At 25.8% G+C, this 19,944-nt stretch overlaps 1 protein-coding gene and 1 non-coding gene across 2 annotated transcripts; one reads left to right on the top strand and one right to left on the bottom strand.

Moving 5' to 3' along the window:
- Positions 1-12,823: 12,823 nt before the first annotated feature.
- On the bottom strand, positions 12,824-12,896 carry TRNAA-CGC (transfer RNA alanine (anticodon CGC)). Its single transcript has one exon. It is a non-coding gene; the product is annotated as a tRNA-Ala (tRNA).
- Positions 12,897-15,599: 2,703 nt separating this feature from the next.
- LOC101248258 (putative U-box domain-containing protein 50) lies at positions 15,600-19,839 on the top strand. Its single transcript, XM_010314352.4, has 8 exons — positions 15,600-15,988; positions 16,086-16,198; positions 16,310-16,437; positions 16,528-16,948; positions 17,505-17,645; positions 17,861-18,400; positions 18,609-19,292; positions 19,449-19,839. Exons 1-8 carry the CDS (start codon positions 15,817-15,819, stop codon positions 19,644-19,646), a joined length of 2,397 nt encoding a protein of 798 aa, XP_010312654.2. The 5' UTR covers positions 15,600-15,816; the 3' UTR covers positions 19,647-19,839.
- The last annotated feature ends 105 nt before the right edge of the window (positions 19,840-19,944 follow it).

Raw genomic sequence — 19,944 nt, 5'->3', positions numbered from 1 at the left:
ATTATACGTATATATATATATATACACATTAATATATAAATTTGTGAGAGAGAGAATTTTTGATAAACTTTAACTCCAGAAGCATAAATCAAAGTTGTCCAGCAAAAAAAATAACGAAAATACAAAAAATCACAATTCATACTTAATACTAACAAACAACAGATGGCAACGTAACAAAAACTACAACAAAACAATATGAAAATAAAAAGTATAAAAATATTAACATATATATAGAATTAAAAATTATTTCGGGTAAATTTGATATTGTGTAATATCAAATTTTTTGACCTTTTAAGTTATAGATTACGAAAAGAACTCATTTCCTATAATCATAATTCGTTGAAAATTAATTTACATAAATATTGGACTCGAAGAAATTATTTTATTTATAAATTATGAATTATATTTATTTTATTTTCAAATAATATTTTCACTCAATAAATAATTCAACATTGGTTCGCTAGTTAATACGTTGCATCCTAATGTAAAGAATTATTTATCAAGATACATCACCTTTAAAATGATTTGAACTCAAAATCTAATTAAGAATTGAGTAATTTTATTCGTTTCGCCACAATTTCAATTCATGTAACTCTCTTCATCCGATATTATTTGTCATAGTTTCTATTTACAGAGTTAAACTATAAAACCTTTGACTAACATTTTAAAATATATTTTTCCATTATATTAATATGCGAAAAATTGTAATTTATAGTACTTTTCATATAGTTTTAGAATATCTAATTTTTTTTTAAAATATCGAATTAATATGATCTAATTTACCTTTAAAAATTAATCAAATTAACTTTTAAAAAAAATAACATGACAAATAATTTTGCACGGAAAAAGTATTTTAAGTTCTAAAAACTTAACTATATGAACTTTGAATTGTTTTCAAAGTAAATAAAATGTGTAATTTGAGTTGACTTTTTATTTTGAACCTAACTAATGTGTATAAGTGTATGAATTAATTAATGTCATTCTGAACATTGTATTTAGTTTTATTTATTACAAGTGAGTAAAGTAAAGTATGTCACCCTTTTCTTCACACTTGTCTAACATGCCGATTGTTATTGCCACCAATAACTATTATATTATAATGTACTATGGTCCATATTTAAGGTCGTACAAAAATAAAAACAAAAAATAGCTTTAAAAAATGATAAATTAAATTTTTCTCCGAAATTGTATAAAAAATTGAATCAAAATAATTTTTCTGTAAATTTTTATATTACTTTATAAAAAATAATTTATTTACATTTTCTTTTTTGGTGCCAAGCACTTGAAAACTAAAAAATTTCTTAAAGTAGAGCTTAGTTACTAAAGAAAAAGAGAAAAGAGGTTAATTGAGCAAAATATACTTCATTAGAATTTTAATCAATTAATATTAAAATATGACAACTCTTTTTTTAACGTTAGACAAAATTCATAATTACTATTCTTTGAATCGAAATAAATAGTACCTTCGATTTTATACATTAACTTACAAACTACTCAACAAAGATAACTTGCCCTAGATTGTCAATGTATGTGAATTGATTTTTAAAATTATAAAAAAAAAAAAAAAAAAGTTGCCATATTATTAGATTCTTGTATTGATAGTGACTTTAGTCATTCAAAAGTCCATAATAGGTTCATCATTTCTTCTTTTTTTCTTTTTTTCCCTTTTGATTTTAGATATTATAATTTTTTTTTATAATCATAAGAGAGAATAATATTTTGTCATATAAATGATTGTATGTAATTGGTAGGGTCTGATAATCTCAGCAATGTCACATTTAAAGGGAACAAAAACTCAACAAGACCAAAATCTATATAATGGCCAACACTTGTGGACATTTTTTTATATATATATAAAAAAAAATAGAAAGAGAATTTTTTTGATTGTGAAAGTTTAACTAACGAATTCATATTTAATATATTTTGAAATAATACTTGTTAGTGGCTTTTTCAAACATTTTCTATTTTAATCCAAGAATCCCACTTCATGTTGTTTTAATTAGCGCCACACTTCTTTGATTATGAGAATTAATTAACAATTATGTCATCACCATAATAAACATTTAGAGGACATTAAGTAATAGTAAAATTAAAAAAATTTAATAGTGGTGTTTTTATCACCTTACTCCGAGTTTAAGGAGAAAGATATTTTAATCCACTCTCCATTATTTTCTAAAATTTATAAATTATTTCAAAAACACCAACACAAAAAAAAAAATCTAAAGCGAATAAAGTCTTTTATAACCTACTTAAATCAAGAAAATTGAAGAAAAAAAAAACATATTTTTTAAAAAAATTATTGCAAAAAAATGACTTATTTTTCAAAAATATTTTTTCCTTTGCATATCAAATAAAATATTATAATTGACTAAAACAAAATCAATTCGATAAAATTTCACTAAGCCTAATTAACTTAGAATTACATAATAAGAAGTCACATGTTTAAGTCTCGAGAGTTAAAAACAACTCGATATAAAGAATTTTCTCCTTTAATAAACTTCACATAAAATAAATCAGAACTAATTAAGTAATCAAATATTCAATAATTATCGAGTGAGAAACAAAAGAAGAATATACAAAAGAAATGAACCTCCATCTCTAAATTATATGTCATTATTGAAGTTAAGAAATTCCTGATTTTCTGGTCTATTTAGCTTCTCGTTATTGTTTAATTAATATAAAATCTCTCTTATAAAACTTATTAAAAAGAAAATTAATTTTAGACATAATATTTTCATACCCAATGTTCAAAATCTTCAAACAAAATATCAAAAGAAATTCTATTCATCTCGCTACAATTGTGATCGATAAATTCAAAGTCGTTTAGTCAAGAAGTATCCCAAAAATTACTTTAGAGACAAATTGCCGTAAAAACAGCAAGGAAACAGTAAGCCTTATCATCTGGGAAAGAAAATAAAATATTCACTTTGATCCCTAATATTTGTCTTATATTGAGATTAGTACTATTAAAATTCAGAAATTGGTCTTCTTAGGTCCTCCAGTTTTTATGGAAGGTGACCTATTAATTGCATTCGTGCAAATTACAAATCCCCATAGTATTATACGTACATTAATTTGTACAAATTTCTATATATACTGTCACTATATATATGTATCTCGAGCCTGCTAAAAATGAAACACCTATACTTCTCCCTAACCTATATATAATGTATATATCTAATATCATTTTTAGTTTTTATATACTGACAACGTAACAAAAAAAAAATCGATTAGATATAAGTTAGATTTTAAAACTTATGTATTATAAAAGAATTGAGATCGGCTACGAGTTTTATCGATAATTTGTTTCTATTGTAGCTATTTAACATAATTCTTTTATCCACTATCGTTAAATATGACTATTGATGAATTTTGGTGTTCAGTTATACTATAAAGTAACATTTAGTTTAGATTTAGATTCATTTTGATAATTGAACGGATTAAAATTCTTAAATTATGAACTTCGAACTTAACCAAAGTGTGATGGGACAAAAAGTCAGAATATAAATTTTAAACTTATAGAATTAAAATTCTGAATTAGATTTCATACTGATTAATTAATATCACGATACAATTAATAACTTTGAAATAAATTATATTATTACTTGATACAAGATATTAAAATATTTTGTGTTTACTCTGTGTGTGGGGTGGGGGGTGGGGGGTGGGACTAATATATAGGTACAGAATCGTAGAGTTATATGAAGGTGTTGACCTATGGCTGCAACATACGTACAAAGATTAATTATTTTTTAGGACTTTGCAAATAAAGGAAATGAGTTTAACATTTAATTTAGATATAGGAACAGTCAAATACAGTCTCGATTTGGTAAATTGGTCCTACGGAATATTCATACATAAAAGAAAAAAAAGAGTTTGTGATTTAATTTATGTTTTACTAAAATATATATAATGAGATCCCATACAATAATTGAAGTTGGTGATATATAACAAGTTATATCTCATAATGGAGGTTAAAAATTATTTTTTAAAACTAATATCTTTCAATAGGATTTATCGTATTTAATTCATATAATGTGATTATGTTTTTTCTATAATTTCTGATTTATTACAATAAGTGAGTTTATCTAACACATATTCAAAAGAAAATAATAATGAACTTTTGAAAATTTCACTATATCAATATTTTTTTTCTTCAATCTACTTTTATGAATATTTAATTTGTATTTATGTGATTTATGTTTTTTTTCTTTATAATGTATGACTTATTATACGTAAGTGAATTTATCTAGTACATATTCAGAAGAAAATAATAATAAATTTTCAAAAATTTAACTAGAAAAATATTTTTTTCTTCGATTTACAAGAAGTCGAAAATGGAACACATTGCATTATCAAAGTGTGTAGAACTAAAAGTAGTTTACAACCTGTATTTTTGTCTTGATTAGATACGAGTGAATTAAATGATATTTTTGGACACTAGTTAAAGAATATAATATTTCAAAAAATTAATAATATTGCATGTGTAAATAGTAGCAACACGTAAATATGGATTCATTCGTTAGTAATAGCGGTGCTAATCTCTAAATCTATTTAATAGTCAAAAATAGTAGCCTCCGTCCAGTATTTTTAATGTATACGTAATAAGTATTCGGTGGTAATTAAATTATTATTGTTAATTAATTATTGCTAAAAGTTATTATTTATCGTAGTATATCAAAATATATTTCATGTTTTAACAATATGCTCAAGTATATATTAATTGAATAGATACGTATGATTATAAGAGATGATGTAATGCCATATTATTCATTTAATCATCTATTAAACGTTTGAATATATTTTTAAAAATATTTTCAAAATTTAGAGTCGAATAAAGATAATTTATCATATATTTATATGTTCAATTTAAACACAACTTTTTTTAAAAATTTGGAATCGAATGAAAATAATTTATCGTGTGTTTATATGCTCAATTTAAACATAATTTAAAACTCTTAGTGTGGGAGCCATAAGATTTCATAGGTGTGACGTGGCCACTAAGGACACAATACTTGCTATTTTTGTGTTAAAAAATTCTCTCTTTGACCCCAACTTTTTAGAAAATTTCAAAATAGGCCTCTAAGTATTATTTTTATCCTTTTCGTATTTGAAATTTATATTAAAATTTAATTAAATCAACATTTCTACTTTATATGTCACTCAACTATAAGTATAGCGTTTTTAACATGATTTTCTTCTTTCTCAAACTTCGAATCGAGAGATCTACTTAAAAAATAGAAATATAAAACATCACATCGCATCATAATAATGTTGGTAGCTTGAAATTTGAAATCTTTGATCAAAAAACTTTCTTATGAAGTAAAACAAATTAAACTTAGGTACGTATCTTTTTGAGCAAGCAAGCGAAATTCATACTACTACTACTAATAAATAAATATAAGAATGAATTTTAACACAAAGAATTATATTATTGCTTGCATTTTCAGCAAAATTATCATCTCCACATGTTAATTATAGCTGGAAAGTTTCAACTAGTAGTCCAAAACTTACTTATAATCAGATCACAACTTATTATAAATCCCCATAGGATATAAATAAATTAATACCAAATGGGAAATACATATAATGTTCCTTCATTTAATTGTTTAAGATTTTAACTTGATAAAGATCGTTTGATATATTAGATAAGTATAAATATTATACTGAATCGTCATATTAAATCGTTTGTTCAGATACTAATGACATTATAAGTTATTCCTAATGATAAAAGGTAAAATTGAAATAAGTTATTTTGAAATAAAAAATTAAAATAACAAAAATACCAGTGTTACTCAAGCAAGCCATATTATAATCATATGGGATGATTCTTCTCAAAAAAAATAAAAAATATTTCTTCAATAACTCCAAATATTATTTTAAATATTTAGTTCTATAAAATTAGTTTTAATTAATTTGTTTTTATTGGGGAAAGAATAGAAGAGATCAGAGAGCTCTACTTTTAAGAAGGCAAATCTGAGATTAGAATTGCCTAATTTGATGGAGGTAAAAATGGAAATACTTGATCCAATAACAAGTTAATTTATTATTCTCTTTTTTTTATTATTAAAAAAAAATCACACCTTCAATTCTATGTTGATTTTTTATATTACTCTGATCAATTTATAAAATTAAGATAGAATTAATTAAATTTAATATCCGAGAGAAAAAGAAGGAACGAAGAAGTCTATTCACGTAAAATTGTTAGTAATTTTTATCGATCAATTAAAAATGTATATTAAAAAGTGAGCAATTAATATGAAACAGATCAATAAGAAAATTTGAAATTTGTAAAACTGGTTTACCCGATGCCAATTGTAAATGGGTTCTCCTCGGGTTTTTCGTTAAGCCGACCCAACTTGCACTTTTCCGGTTCTCAAGTATAATTTTAATTATTTTTCTATTAGATTTTTATTAGATATTTGATATTTATATTAAAATTTAATTAATTATTTTTATTATTTAATATCTGATATTTATATTAAAATTTAATTAATCGGATATGATCTCATTTAAAAAAAATGTGTATAAACAAATATTAACTACCAAAGTGTTTGATATGTAATAAGTTTATAGCAGACATGATCATAACGTTTTCTCAAGCTATCGTAAAAGTACATCATAGGAAATTTTAAATTACTACAATATGTCTTACATTTTTATTTTATGGTGATCTCTTATTCAACTAGGACTTTTAGGGTCGTTTGATACAAAAATTAGTAATGTAAGAATTGATAATGTATGAATTAGTAATATAGGGATTGATAATACAGAGATTAGTAATGTATGGAATTATTTTTATGGTTCATTGCTTCTTATCTAATTCTGTGTGTGGTTTAAAAGTTTACAAAAAAAAATTCTTTCTAATTATACTCGAGAGTTATTATGAGATTCTTTTATTTAATGTAATTGAGTCAAGATAGACAATTAACGAAGAATAATATTTTTTATAACATTTTTAACTTGCTAAGAGAATAGAAATTTTATTGTCATGTTCACTATTTTTTCACATAAATTATTTGAGAATCAATAATTGTCATCTTAATAAATTGAAGTTAATATCTCAAAGGGTCACACAACAATAATGATCTATAGAGAAAATTTATTTATCATAAAATAAAATAAAATAAAAAATAAGCACAGCAAAATAATTTAAACTATTTTTATACTCGAGATGTGTGTATGTGTATATATATATACACACACTCTCTTATTTCATACTATTTGTGTAATTTTAATGGACTTTCATTAATAGACAATATTATATACGTGAATTGTTTTTAAATTCATACATCAACATTAACATATTAGTCTGATTATAATATTTTATATTAATAATTAATAGATTAAATAACTCATATTTTAAAAATAAAAAATTATATCTAAACAATAAAATTTGTAAGCTAATTTATTTAAATAAATTTATTAGTATAAATATAAAAATATACAAAATGATCAAAGGGTATTTTTGTCCCATGGTATAAGAGCTAATATCACAAAATGAGAGGTATTAATCATACACCCTCTAATACCATGTAATTGACCTAAAATTCCTACCAAACATAGAATCAAATAATATCACACATAATACATAGACTGTTTCTCTTGATACTCCCTACCAAACGATCCCTTATAATCCAATGACATTTTCTTATATTTTGATATATTGATATAAAATTTATGAAGGATAAATTCTATAATTAAATTCAACCGTCAATCATATATTTATGTATTATATAACGTTAAAAAATACAAACATATCTACGTATTATGACCGCTAAAAAATGCAAGCACTTTTTCACTATTGAATGATTGTGGAAAAATGAGTACATGATTCATTAAATAAAATTAATAGTTTAACTTAGATAATTAATAGGTACATGAACTGTATATGGTCAATTAGTTTATAGTTATTCCGATTTACGTGCTGTAAATAGTTTTTGTTTATTATAATTATTTTATTTCATTTTTACGAATGACTCATAATTGAATAATATTTTTTGGTACCGTACATTAAACACTTATGTTGCAATTGGTTATAACTTTAGGTGACTAATAATTAAAGTCATTGGCTTAATTCTTTTTTAAAGGCCTTATTTAACGGCACGTGACACCACACGTGGTTGTACTATAGTGATAACAAAATTATTATTGTTACTAACATAAAATTAATTATTAAATTAAATAAACATAAGATAAGTAGGACTTTTGAACTAAAGAAAAAGCATTGTACATTTGTATTCTTCTTTTTTTTTAAGCATCGGATTCGATTAATTTAGATTTATTTCATATAAAATTTATCAAAGAAGAAGTATTATTTATTGGAATTTTGTTTTTTATCTAGAGCTCGTTAAAATGAAGCGAAAAATAAAAATAAAAAAATACAAGTTTTGACTGCTATGATTAAATAATTTTGAGGGATTAAAAGCAATTTATTGAATTAGCTAAAAAAAAAAGAAGAAGAGAATCTCAAGAGTACTAATGGCAATATTTTTCGTTTTTATATGATTTATCTTTCTTTTTTTTCCTGTTATTTTCTCAAACCACTTTTGTGTTTTTCTTTTTAAATTAAAGAATCATACCCCAAAAAGGAAAAGAAAAAGATTAAAAAAGAACTTGCATTTGATTTTCAAAATCTTTTCAGAAACTAAAACCTTTCAAAAGAGGGAAAAAAAAACTAAATTTCAAAAAGCAAGCAAAATTAACACTGAAAATTAAATTAATTATGCTTTAATTTCAAGCAAGTTAAAATCAATTATATGAATCCTCTTTTCTTCAATTAAAAATACCAACATTCATTACCATATAACATAATCTTCCTTAACATTGTTCTATAAAACCTACATTTTACTTAATTAGTTGGTATCCTTTTAAAACATAACAAATTCTTCAATTAAAAATACCAACATTCATTACCATATAACATAATCTTCCTTAACATTGTTCTATAAAACCTACATTTTACTTAATTAGTTGGTATCCTTTTAAAACATAACAAATTCTTCACTTCAACCATATATTTTTAATTTAAAAAAATCATCATTAATCCATAATATTTTTCCAAAAAATCATAAAAACTAAAAGGAAAATGATGTTAAATATTATTTAAAATCTGAATGCTATCTCATTTTGTCAAAATCATATCTACTTGTAACATTAGATATATTATTTGATCAAGATAAACACAAACATTAAGAAAAAAAAATACTTTATTTTACTTATTTAATAAAAAAGATAACTACAAATTAGTCAAAAGTATACACAAATAGAAACCTAATCCCATTCAGACTTAAACTTATATAATCTGAGAATGTCTGAACATAAAGCTAAGAATCTAAAAAAAAAATCCAAATTTGAAGTTTATCCCAAAAACAAAATCACCAAAAAAAAGAAAAAAATATATATTTATATTTTTTAGAAAAAAAGAACAGCTGTGAATTAAATTATTTAAAATATAATTTAGCGGTTCCTATTTGTTCCATGTGCAATAAATCTAAGAAAAGGTAGAAATAAATAGCAAAGTAACATGCAAACCATGACCTATGTTCATAACAATTATCACCCTAATACTATTATTAATTCAAGAAAATAATCAAAGATCAACATCCATGATTTGATCTTATCTTACATAATAATATGAGGTTAGCTTGCGAGCACTTTAACTAATTTATCGAATTTCCTATTCATTTTTATCAGCTCAGGTTTTCAAGATAAAATTCATACACATGCTTAAAATGCTGAAAAACTGATATTTTGAACTTCAGATCTCAATAATTCATTTTTAATACCTTATTATTTTATAATTCAACATCCGTAATTTATGTATTTGACTAATTCGAATTTTTATCTCCAAAAAATCCACCACAAATTAATTAAATATTTCTATTTAAAACGACTCTATGTACATATTTTAAACATAAAAATTAACAAAAAGACTTTAGTTAACGTTAATAATAAACTAGTAGTGCTATTTTATTTTTTTCTATCGATATTTAATTTTTCTAATACTCAAAACTTAACTAATTTTAATTTGTGTTTAATAGGATACATTAAACTACACAAAAGCTCAAATTTATTTCAGAGTAATCATATTCATCACATCAATCATTTTAAGTGGTGTTATTCTAATGTCTTTATTATTATAATATAAATAAACACAAGATTTTCCAAATAATTAAATACATTAATCAAAATGTGTATAATACCTTCGAGCAGGTTCTAAAAATAGGTGGAGTAATTTAAAATTAAATAATGTCAGAAATTCACCTTAATAAATTAAAAAAAACCGTAATTTATATCATGTCTATATACTCTTTTAGAAGGTAGTAGTATATAAAGTATATTAATTAATTATATTATATAGTTTAATAAAGTGATTTAATTATGTTTTTACGGCCCCTAAACTCGTGCATTGTGATCACACTAACTTTTGACCATTGACCAAAGGCACGTGCGTGGTATCTTTTGACTCAAATATCTCGATGATTACGGAGCGATACGCACGTGCACTTCTGCTATTTTCGAACAAATTAATTATTTTTTTAAAAAATTAAATCGCTTTATTTTAAAATATTTTGATAAATACTACCGTCCTCTAATTATTAATTTTGTTATTATTTGATTATATTATTATTTGGTATTTTATTAAAATAATGTTAACTAGGATTGGATCCTCTGTCATCCCTTTAAGGACATTTAACTAAGTGACAATACAAGAATTTGGATTCATTGTATTATTATAGATTAGAGGTCCCACATTTATATAAAGGCCATGGAATTTCATAGATTTATTTTAGTATCATGACTATGGTATTTCATTATAAGTACTTGGTAAAGAGATTAGATTATATTCTTTGCACAAATGAATGAGGTGAGTTATTGATAGTTAAAAATTCTCATGAAATGAAGAATTTTTTTTGTTTTTATAATTTATGGATTTTTAATCAGGTTGTAAATAAGTTTTTCTTTATAGTTTGACTTTAATCACATATGTCAAAGTAAAAAGTTCATTATTTAGGTCTACTTTAAGTCTGTAGCTGATCATGATACTGATTTTTTTATCGACTATGGTAAATTAATATGAACAAATTGATAGCTAGGAGAATAACGAAGTTATTTTCCTAAAGTGGTGATGTTGACTTACTAAGTTAATCGTCAATTATATATAACACCTATTGATTGAATGTGGAACCTTTATTGAGTTTAGTGTAGAGTGTTTGAATAAGAAATGTGAATTGAGTTCAAGTTATGACGAATAAAGAAATTTTTATTTTTTCATCTTTCCTACTTTATCTAACATATTGCAATAAAAAAACTTTGTTTAAACACGTATCAGGATACAATTATATTTATAAGTAGGATATAGAAGGACGACAAGGTAATGTGTTGATTGATACCCTTATGAATGGACCCGATCCAATAATATTTTTCAATTACAAAAATTAGGATTACATTAAAATTATCAAAGATGTTAAAAAATTCTTAACCAATTTGTAATTTAATAATATCATTTTAAGAATAAGGTTTTGACATAATAATACCAATAGAATTTAAGATGGACATAAATCTAATGTGGAGAAGATTTTCCTAGTTCTATGTCAGTCTATCTTGATGGGAATTTTCAATTTCGCTATTAAAAAACGAAAAGTTACACATTTGACTATTCTGTCAAAAATATTTACATGCACAAAATATATATTATTTTTTTGAACGGACGATTATTTACTTTAATTTCTCACTAAGAAATACATTTATAATATTTTGCAATGTATGTATTTTTTTAGTTAGATTGACACGATTTACCTAATAAACTTCATGATTTATGGCTTGATTTTCTTGTTGAACTGAGTTATTGGGCCTTATGAAACTGTATTATGGGCCATCCATTTATATGACAATGGACTTTATGGCAGATATGGGCCCAATAGAGTACCCTGAAGTTCAACTTCTCCACCATTTTATTTAAAAGCCCAAATTTAATCACTATATATAACGTAATTTTTCGACGAAATTGTTGGCTAGTATTGGCGGTTTTTTAGATACAAAGATACGCGTTTCTTATATATCTACTATAAAAAATAAATAGTATCACATCGAGCTCGTTAAACTCATCATATAATACATTGTTTCTATTAGAAATTTCCAACTAAAAAATTGAAAAAGTTTCATTCAATCGCCTGTTAGGTAGACAAAAGAACTCTACTTAAAATATGTTTTTTTTTAAAAAATTTAATTATAATTAATTATTAGCCTCAATAAGTGGTAGAACCTTAATCTGCTCCAATTAATGTTGAGTGTATAGTTAAATGAGATAACATATTTAATACTTTACATTTGATAACACATGAAAAGGTTTTTCAATAAATTTGAAGCGAAAATGTTTAACATGAACACTTTATCGTGTATCTAAATGCTCAATTGAAACATCTTCATTATTTTCTGACAAATTAAGATATATACATAAATATATATTTTTAACTTGATAGTTGATTGAAGATACATTTCTTTTTATTAAAAGAGGAAAGAAAAAAGTTAGTTACACAAAAAGGATAAACTTTGCTTGGAGTACAAGAACTTGCCACATATAATTTTCAGCAAATAAAAATAAATGCACTTGACTATATATTAATATTGGTAAAAAGAATAAAATTATAATAATTTGGTATTATTTATAAAAAAGAATGGAGTACAAGAACTTGCCTCGTATAATTTTCAGAAAATAAAAATAAATGCACTTGACTATATATTAAAATTGGTAAAAAGGATAAAATTATAATAATTTTGGTAAAAACATTATTTTATTTATTAATAAAATAAAATAAAATGGAGGTGCGGGGAATCGAACCCCATGCCTCTCGCATGCGAAGCGAGCGCTCTACCATATGAGCTACACCCCCTTGATGTTCTTTGCAATCTTACAAAAATATTTGAAAGATATTAAATTGTCTCATATTTTATCGATTAAAAAAATTAAGTTTATAAGATTTTAAAATAAGTTATTTTAATATTGTTTTAAAACATTACATTACATTTATTACAATGTGATAAAATTACGAATAAAATATAGTATTGTTTAATAAGTAGGTGTACGTTGATTTGGTTTGATTTTATATATTATTATTTTTTTAATCTATTTTTTATTTGTAAACATGCTAAATCGATAACCTAATCAATAACATATTCATTAGTATTATTTTTTTAAAATTTAACCGTCAAGAAAATGCTCTTCTAATTTTATATCAAATCCGTTTTAGTTACATTAACATTACTAAAATGGAGCAAATTGATTTCAAGTCGAAATACTTGGAAGCTAAAGATAATATGTCACACGTAAATTCGTGATTACAGTAAATTAACTATATCAATACAAACTTACAAATATAAGGACGACATATTCGATCATTATACTATTTATGACCAGTGACAAGATATTAATAAAAAATAAATTTAGATTAAACTTAAATCAACTGAACAACAATATATACAAAGAAAAGTACGTTCTTTTGTCATCTCTATATCGAAAAAGTAAATATAAAGTTACAAGTGTAAAGACGATAAACTCGATTACTATCTATGATCAACGACAAAATGTTAATAAGAGATAAATATTTAAGATCAAACTTGAATTATCGATGATTCGACAATACAATGAAAAAAGTATGTTTTTTTATCAACTTTCTAACAAAAAAAGTAAATGTAAATTGACAAATATAAAGACGATAGACTATATTATTATTTATGATCAACGACAAGATATTATAACAAGCGATGATGATCTGATAAAACAAAGAAAAAGTACATTTTTATCATCTTTCTATCGTAAAAGTAAATAATAGATTAACACATTATAATCAAATTTTAAAGACATATAGGATGAGTTCAAATAAGGCATTACACTTACAAACAAGACAGGTACTCATACATATAAAAACTTTAACTAACATTTGTCCAGTATTATTTGTCATAATTTCTATTTTTAGAGTCAAATTATAAACTTTGACTAACATTTTAAGATACATTTTTTCATCATATTAATATGTAAAAAATTGTAATTTATAGTACTTTTTATATAGTTTTAGAATATATAATTTTTTTGTTTAAAATATCAAATTAATATGATCTAATTTATCTTTGAAAATTAGTCAAATTGACTTTCGATAAGCGTAACATGACAAACAATTTCGAACGAAGGAAGTATTTTTTATCATGAATTTTTTCAGTGAGCTAAATTAATAAAAATGATTTTTAAAAAATGATACTCTGCGGTAGAAAAAAACCTTTATTTGATAACTACCTATACAAAAAATTCATGCTTTATATTTCTTTCATCTTATATAAATATCTGGTACAAATAAATTGTCGTGTCAAACAAACTTGTCCTTGTAGTCGCACCAAAATATAAAAGTATAGTTTTCATTAATTAACATTTAGTGTAAATTACCCGCAAAGAATATCCTCGGATATGCATTATATATCAAATGTCATAGAGTCAATCTTCTTTCTTTTTCCTTTTAACTAATCACATTAAATGTAATTACCAATAAAATTCTTTTAATCGAAGAGCTCGATTGACGTGAAGAATAAAGAATAAAGAATAAAGAATAATTAATTTTAAATAGATAAATTTTCAATTTATGGGGTAGTTGGAATTCTTAATCAGTGCGAAAATCACTTATTTGATTGATGGTAATTGATATTCATCGTCTCATATTTAATTATGATAAATTAAATAATATAATTTATTTTGAAATTAGTTATCTTAAAATTATAATATTATTTTTATATATAATAATTTAAAAATAATTAATTTCGAAACAAATAATTATATAATAACTTATTCATCGACCAAACTAGGAGTATTCGTAAGATACCAATCAATATGGCCCCATCTTTGCTATCATCGGCTAAAATCCTAAACTAAAAAGTCCAAAATAAAAGATAATAACATTATTGCCCCCTTAAGTTATTTATAAATTTACTCTTAGTCCAAATGATGTATGATTAGCATATTAAAATGAGTGCTTTGGTCCCCTTTAAAAGAAATATATGTTATATTTAGTCTATTTTTTAAGATTATGTTATTGCCTAATACTAGATAAACGTTATATAAATTTAACATATAAGTAAGATAAATACTTAATTTTACGATTCATTATTTTTTTTGACTCGATAAGGATTTTAATCTAGCACCAATAGGTAAATGGAGTGCGTAAGTGGTCCTCACTTTCCAAAGCTAGAATCTTTTAGCTCCTTTTACTTGATCCGAAATCGTTCGATCTAGCCGTGAGTAGGATAAAATTAGTAGAACAATGAATAATCATGATAAATTTGCGAAGATTCACGAACAACAACATATTCAATAATATCCCATAAATAGAGTAAAAAAAAAGATACACCAACTATATTCTTATCTTCTCGAGAATAGACGTTTTCTAAAATACACATTGCATGACAATTGGATCTAAAGTGCACATTTCGACTAAACTTTTAATCAAATATGCTCAGTCAAATATCATAAGAATAAAAATCAAATTTCATCAATAATCAAAGGACCAAAAATGTTACTTACCAAAAGGGAAAAAAAAGGACCAAAATTTGTTGTCTTGAGTCTTGCCACATCAAATATTCAATTTCCTTTTAAAAATCATCCACTCAAGAAATCACACACAAAATCTTCAAAAAAAAAAACCATAGGTTATTTTTTTCAAACCTATATATACTTTCTCCTCACATGTGCTTCACACTATATACTTTTTCATGACTTATAAAATTACCACACAAATATAATATATAGTTTTTTAACTTAATTTCTTAGCCATGGCTATAGAGATGGAGAGAAATAACAAGGTATATGTAGCAATAAATTCAGATATACATGATGGTTTTTTAACCTTACAATGGGCACTCAAAAGATGGAGTCCTCACTCAATTACTATTGTTATTCTTTATGCTTCTAATAACATATGTAAAGATTATGTTATAACACCAAGTAAGTGTAATTCTATACACATATATATATTTGATTGATTTAAACACCCTTTTCTTCTTCTTTTTTTTAATTTTAATTTTTTATTGTTGTTGTATAGTGGGAAAGCTACCAAGAGGATCAGTAAATGAAGAAAAATTGAAGGATCTTGAAAAGTTAGAAGAAGCAAAAAATCAAAATATACTTTGGAGATACAAAGTTTTTTGTGGAAATGTATATGTTTTTTTTTAATAATATCTTTTTTGAATATATATATATATATATATATATATATATATATATAAACTTTATGTTAACAAAAAACTAATCTTTTTTTTTGTATAGGTGAAAGTTGAAGCAATCAAGATTGAAAGATATGATGAATCAATTCAAAAATTCATGGTGGATTTGATCTATGGTCTTAAGATAACCAAATTAGTCATGTCATTGACTTTTATGAAACCTTCATCATGGTACCAAAAAAAAAACAACAAAAAAACCCTTTTTTTTGAATTTTTTTTCTTCTAATTTTAATTATTTTTTTGTGAATTTTGTTTTTATAGGAAATCAAGAAGTGCAATAAGTGGATCATTTTTTGTGCATAGACAAAAGCCAGAATTTTGTGAATTATTTATTATATGTGGAGGGAAATTGGTTTTTTTAAGAGAAGGAAATAATGAAGGATTAATTGAAGATGATGAAGGAATTATGGTTGCTAAATCAAGATCAATGAGACAAAGTTTTAGAGATTTGGTTGTAAAAATGTTTCCTGAAAATAGTTCAAAATTGTTGAAAAATCAAAGTGATTTATCATCATCATCAACAAGTAATATTGAATTTGATCAATGGGAAAAATATAAAAAAGAAATTGATAATTATATGTGTCAATTATTATCTTCAAATTTTGAAGAAATTGATGATTTTGTTGCTGATGAGATTCTCCACAAGAACATCATTACAGAGCTTGTTATGGCAGAAAATATGGTAAGTACTAATACATTTTTATATTATTAGCGTATTTTAACTTGTTATAACAAATAATTTATATTAGTTTCTGAATATACTTTTTATAGACGATAATCTAGAATTATCTTCCGAGTAATTGAACAGATATTTGAAGATAAACAATAAATTATGTGGCTATGATTAGTTGGTGTAGTTGCAAAAGGGATTTTTATTTATTTGACAAGTCAACTTTGGGTTTCTTTTAATTTCTTTATTTTGTTTTTATTTTAAATTTCTTGCTTAATTTGAATGATAATTTTCATCATTGTGAGAGCGTAAACTAGTTATAATTTGTTATTTGATGACGAAGCGTACTTTGATATTCGTTTAGATACCTGCTATCTTTCACCATTGCAAATGATGAATAACTAGTAACGTTAACGTATCTCGTCTTTGTTGGGATTTGAATCAGGACTTTCAATGTTTCTTACTGACTTCATTGAACGTTAGGCCATATAAATATGTGCATAAAGTTTAATATCCTAATTACATTGTTTTTTTTTAAAAATGAAATTTTGAGTTTTTTTGTTATTAGACTATGCAAGAAAAGAAAGAAGCCTTGAGAATCAAATTTTTGGAGGTAAAAGAAGCAATACAACTAAGCAGAGATGAAGCAAAATCTCATGTTGAAGCACAAGCTAAGGCTCAATGGGCTATCACTTTATGTACTAGAAGGGTAAGTGTTACGGTTTTACCGCACCGCGATTAATTCTACGGTGTATTAGGTAACTCTGTCCACCGAGGCTTTAGACATATGGGATTTGAACCTCGAGACCTTATGATTCTCAGTTCATTTCATTGATCACTAGACCATGTCCTTGGACGCGTTATGCTTTATAGCTAGTTTCATTTTGCAAATTTACATACTTTAACAGTTTGTTGTATCTATAGGCTGAGGAAATTGATGGTTGCATAAATGATGAACTCGCGCGTAAACCTGATCTAAAGAGAGAGTTAGATGCTACAAAAGACGAGCTGAGTGAACTTCACACGGAAGTAGAGGTCACGAAGAGTAAACTCAGCTCGAGTTTTGAACTACAACACGAGTTATCTACCAAGATGCAGCTGTCTTCTGTGGCAAGATCGCGTGCTGAGGTCCAAGTGGAAAAGTTATTGAAGCAGAGAATGGATACAGTCCAGGAGATTGAGGAGTTTAGAAGGCAAAGAGATGTTCTACGAAGAAGGATAACGTTTTGTAGAGAAAAAGACGCGATAGGTAATGCTTCAATGCTGATTGAACCGAGGCTCGAGTACAAGGAGTTCAGTGCTGCAGAAATTAGAACAGCCACAGATGGATTTTCGAATCTTATGAGGTTGAAATCTGGTGGTGATTGGACTGATGTGTATAAAGCTAAGCTTCATCACACATCAGTTGCAATCAAACTGTATAGTTCTGCTGATGTTGATTCTGAAGACACCTTTCAAGCTAAGGTAATTCAACACACTTTATTTGCAGTTAAATCGGTAGAATTTCATGTATCAAAATACTTTAGATGGAAAAAAATCGAAATATCCTCTGTTGTACTTGGGGGAAAATACGAGATGATATGCTAATGGCAAAGGTATGAGTAGCTCTAAATTAACGATATCATGAAAATAGTAACATGACATGTCTGAAATCCGAAAAATTCTGATGCAGGTGAAGTTCTTAAGTAATATGAGGCATCCTCATATGCTATCGATGATCGGATATTGCTCTGAGCTAAGGTGCATCGTGTTCGAGTATATGCACAATGGTTGCTTAAGAGACATTCTCTTCTCAGGCACCAGAGGCTCTAAAAGGAGGAATAAGGGCCTAAACTGGCAAGCTAGGATATGTATTGTAGCCAATGTCTGTACTGGCTTGTGCTTCCTCCATCATGCCAAGCCAACGCCCGTGGCTCATGGCAACCTGAACCCTTCAAAAATCCTTCTTGATCATAACTATATGGCGAAAATCCATGGTGTTAGGACACCTCTGTCATGTGACAGATCGAATATGAGATCAGATATCCGGGCTTATGGGAACTTAGTCTTACAGATTCTGACTGGAAGAAACTGGGCGGGGTTGGTTGAGGAGGCGATTATGATGGACCAGAGTAAGCTTATTGAAGTGCTTGATCCGATGGCCGGAGAGTGGCCATTGGATATAGCACTAGAACTTGGTAGAATTGGAATAAAGTGTTTGTCTGTTCATGAAGATAAGGAGTTAAACATGTCGAATTTGGCAAGAGAGATGGAGAAAGTGAAGAAGTTAGCTGATGAAATAGTAGCAAATGGAAGAAATCTAGATGATCAAGACTCAACAGAGTTTCCTAATTTCTTCCTTTGTCCCATTTTACAGGTTCGTTGTCTATTTTGTATTATGCTTTACTTGAGCCGAGGGTCTATCAGAAACAATCTCTCTATCCTCATAAGGTAGAGGGGTAAGGCTGCATCCACACCACCCTCCTCAGACTCCACTTGTGGTATTTTCCTACGTATGTTGTTGTTGTTGCAGGAAGTGATGAAGAATCCACATGTTGCAGCAGATGGATTTTCATATGAGTTAGAAGCTATAGAGGAATGGCTAAAGAATGGAAGAGATACATCACCAATGACAAATTTAAGGCTCAAGGACAATATTCTCACTCCGAATCATAGTTTACGTGCTCTGATCCAAGACTCACAAAAGAAACAATCAACTTCAACCAGATAGATAGATCGATAGACAGACAGATAGAGAGAGTTCAATAGGATTTTGTACATGCAGGAGAAGAATAATACAGGTACCAAAAGCAACAAGATAACTCATTCTCTTAGATTTTAGAGTAAACATGGTCTCAGAACCATCATTGACAAGTTCTTTACTGGTTGAATGTATCAAGAATGTCAATCATGTAGTTCTATAACTGAGTGTCATTGGTGCATGCTTTGAAACTCGATGCATATCTTTCTACCCTTAATACGATAAACGAATTACTAGGGACAATAGATAGTAACGAAAGAACAAGAAC

The sequence above is a fragment of the Solanum lycopersicum genome, chromosome 11, assembly GCF_036512215.1.
Source record: "Solanum lycopersicum chromosome 11, SLM_r2.1".
NCBI lineage: Eukaryota > Viridiplantae > Streptophyta > Magnoliopsida > Solanales > Solanaceae > Solanum > Solanum lycopersicum.
Note: the sequence above shows the minus strand (reverse complement) of the source record. Positions and strands in the feature narration are given on the sequence as shown.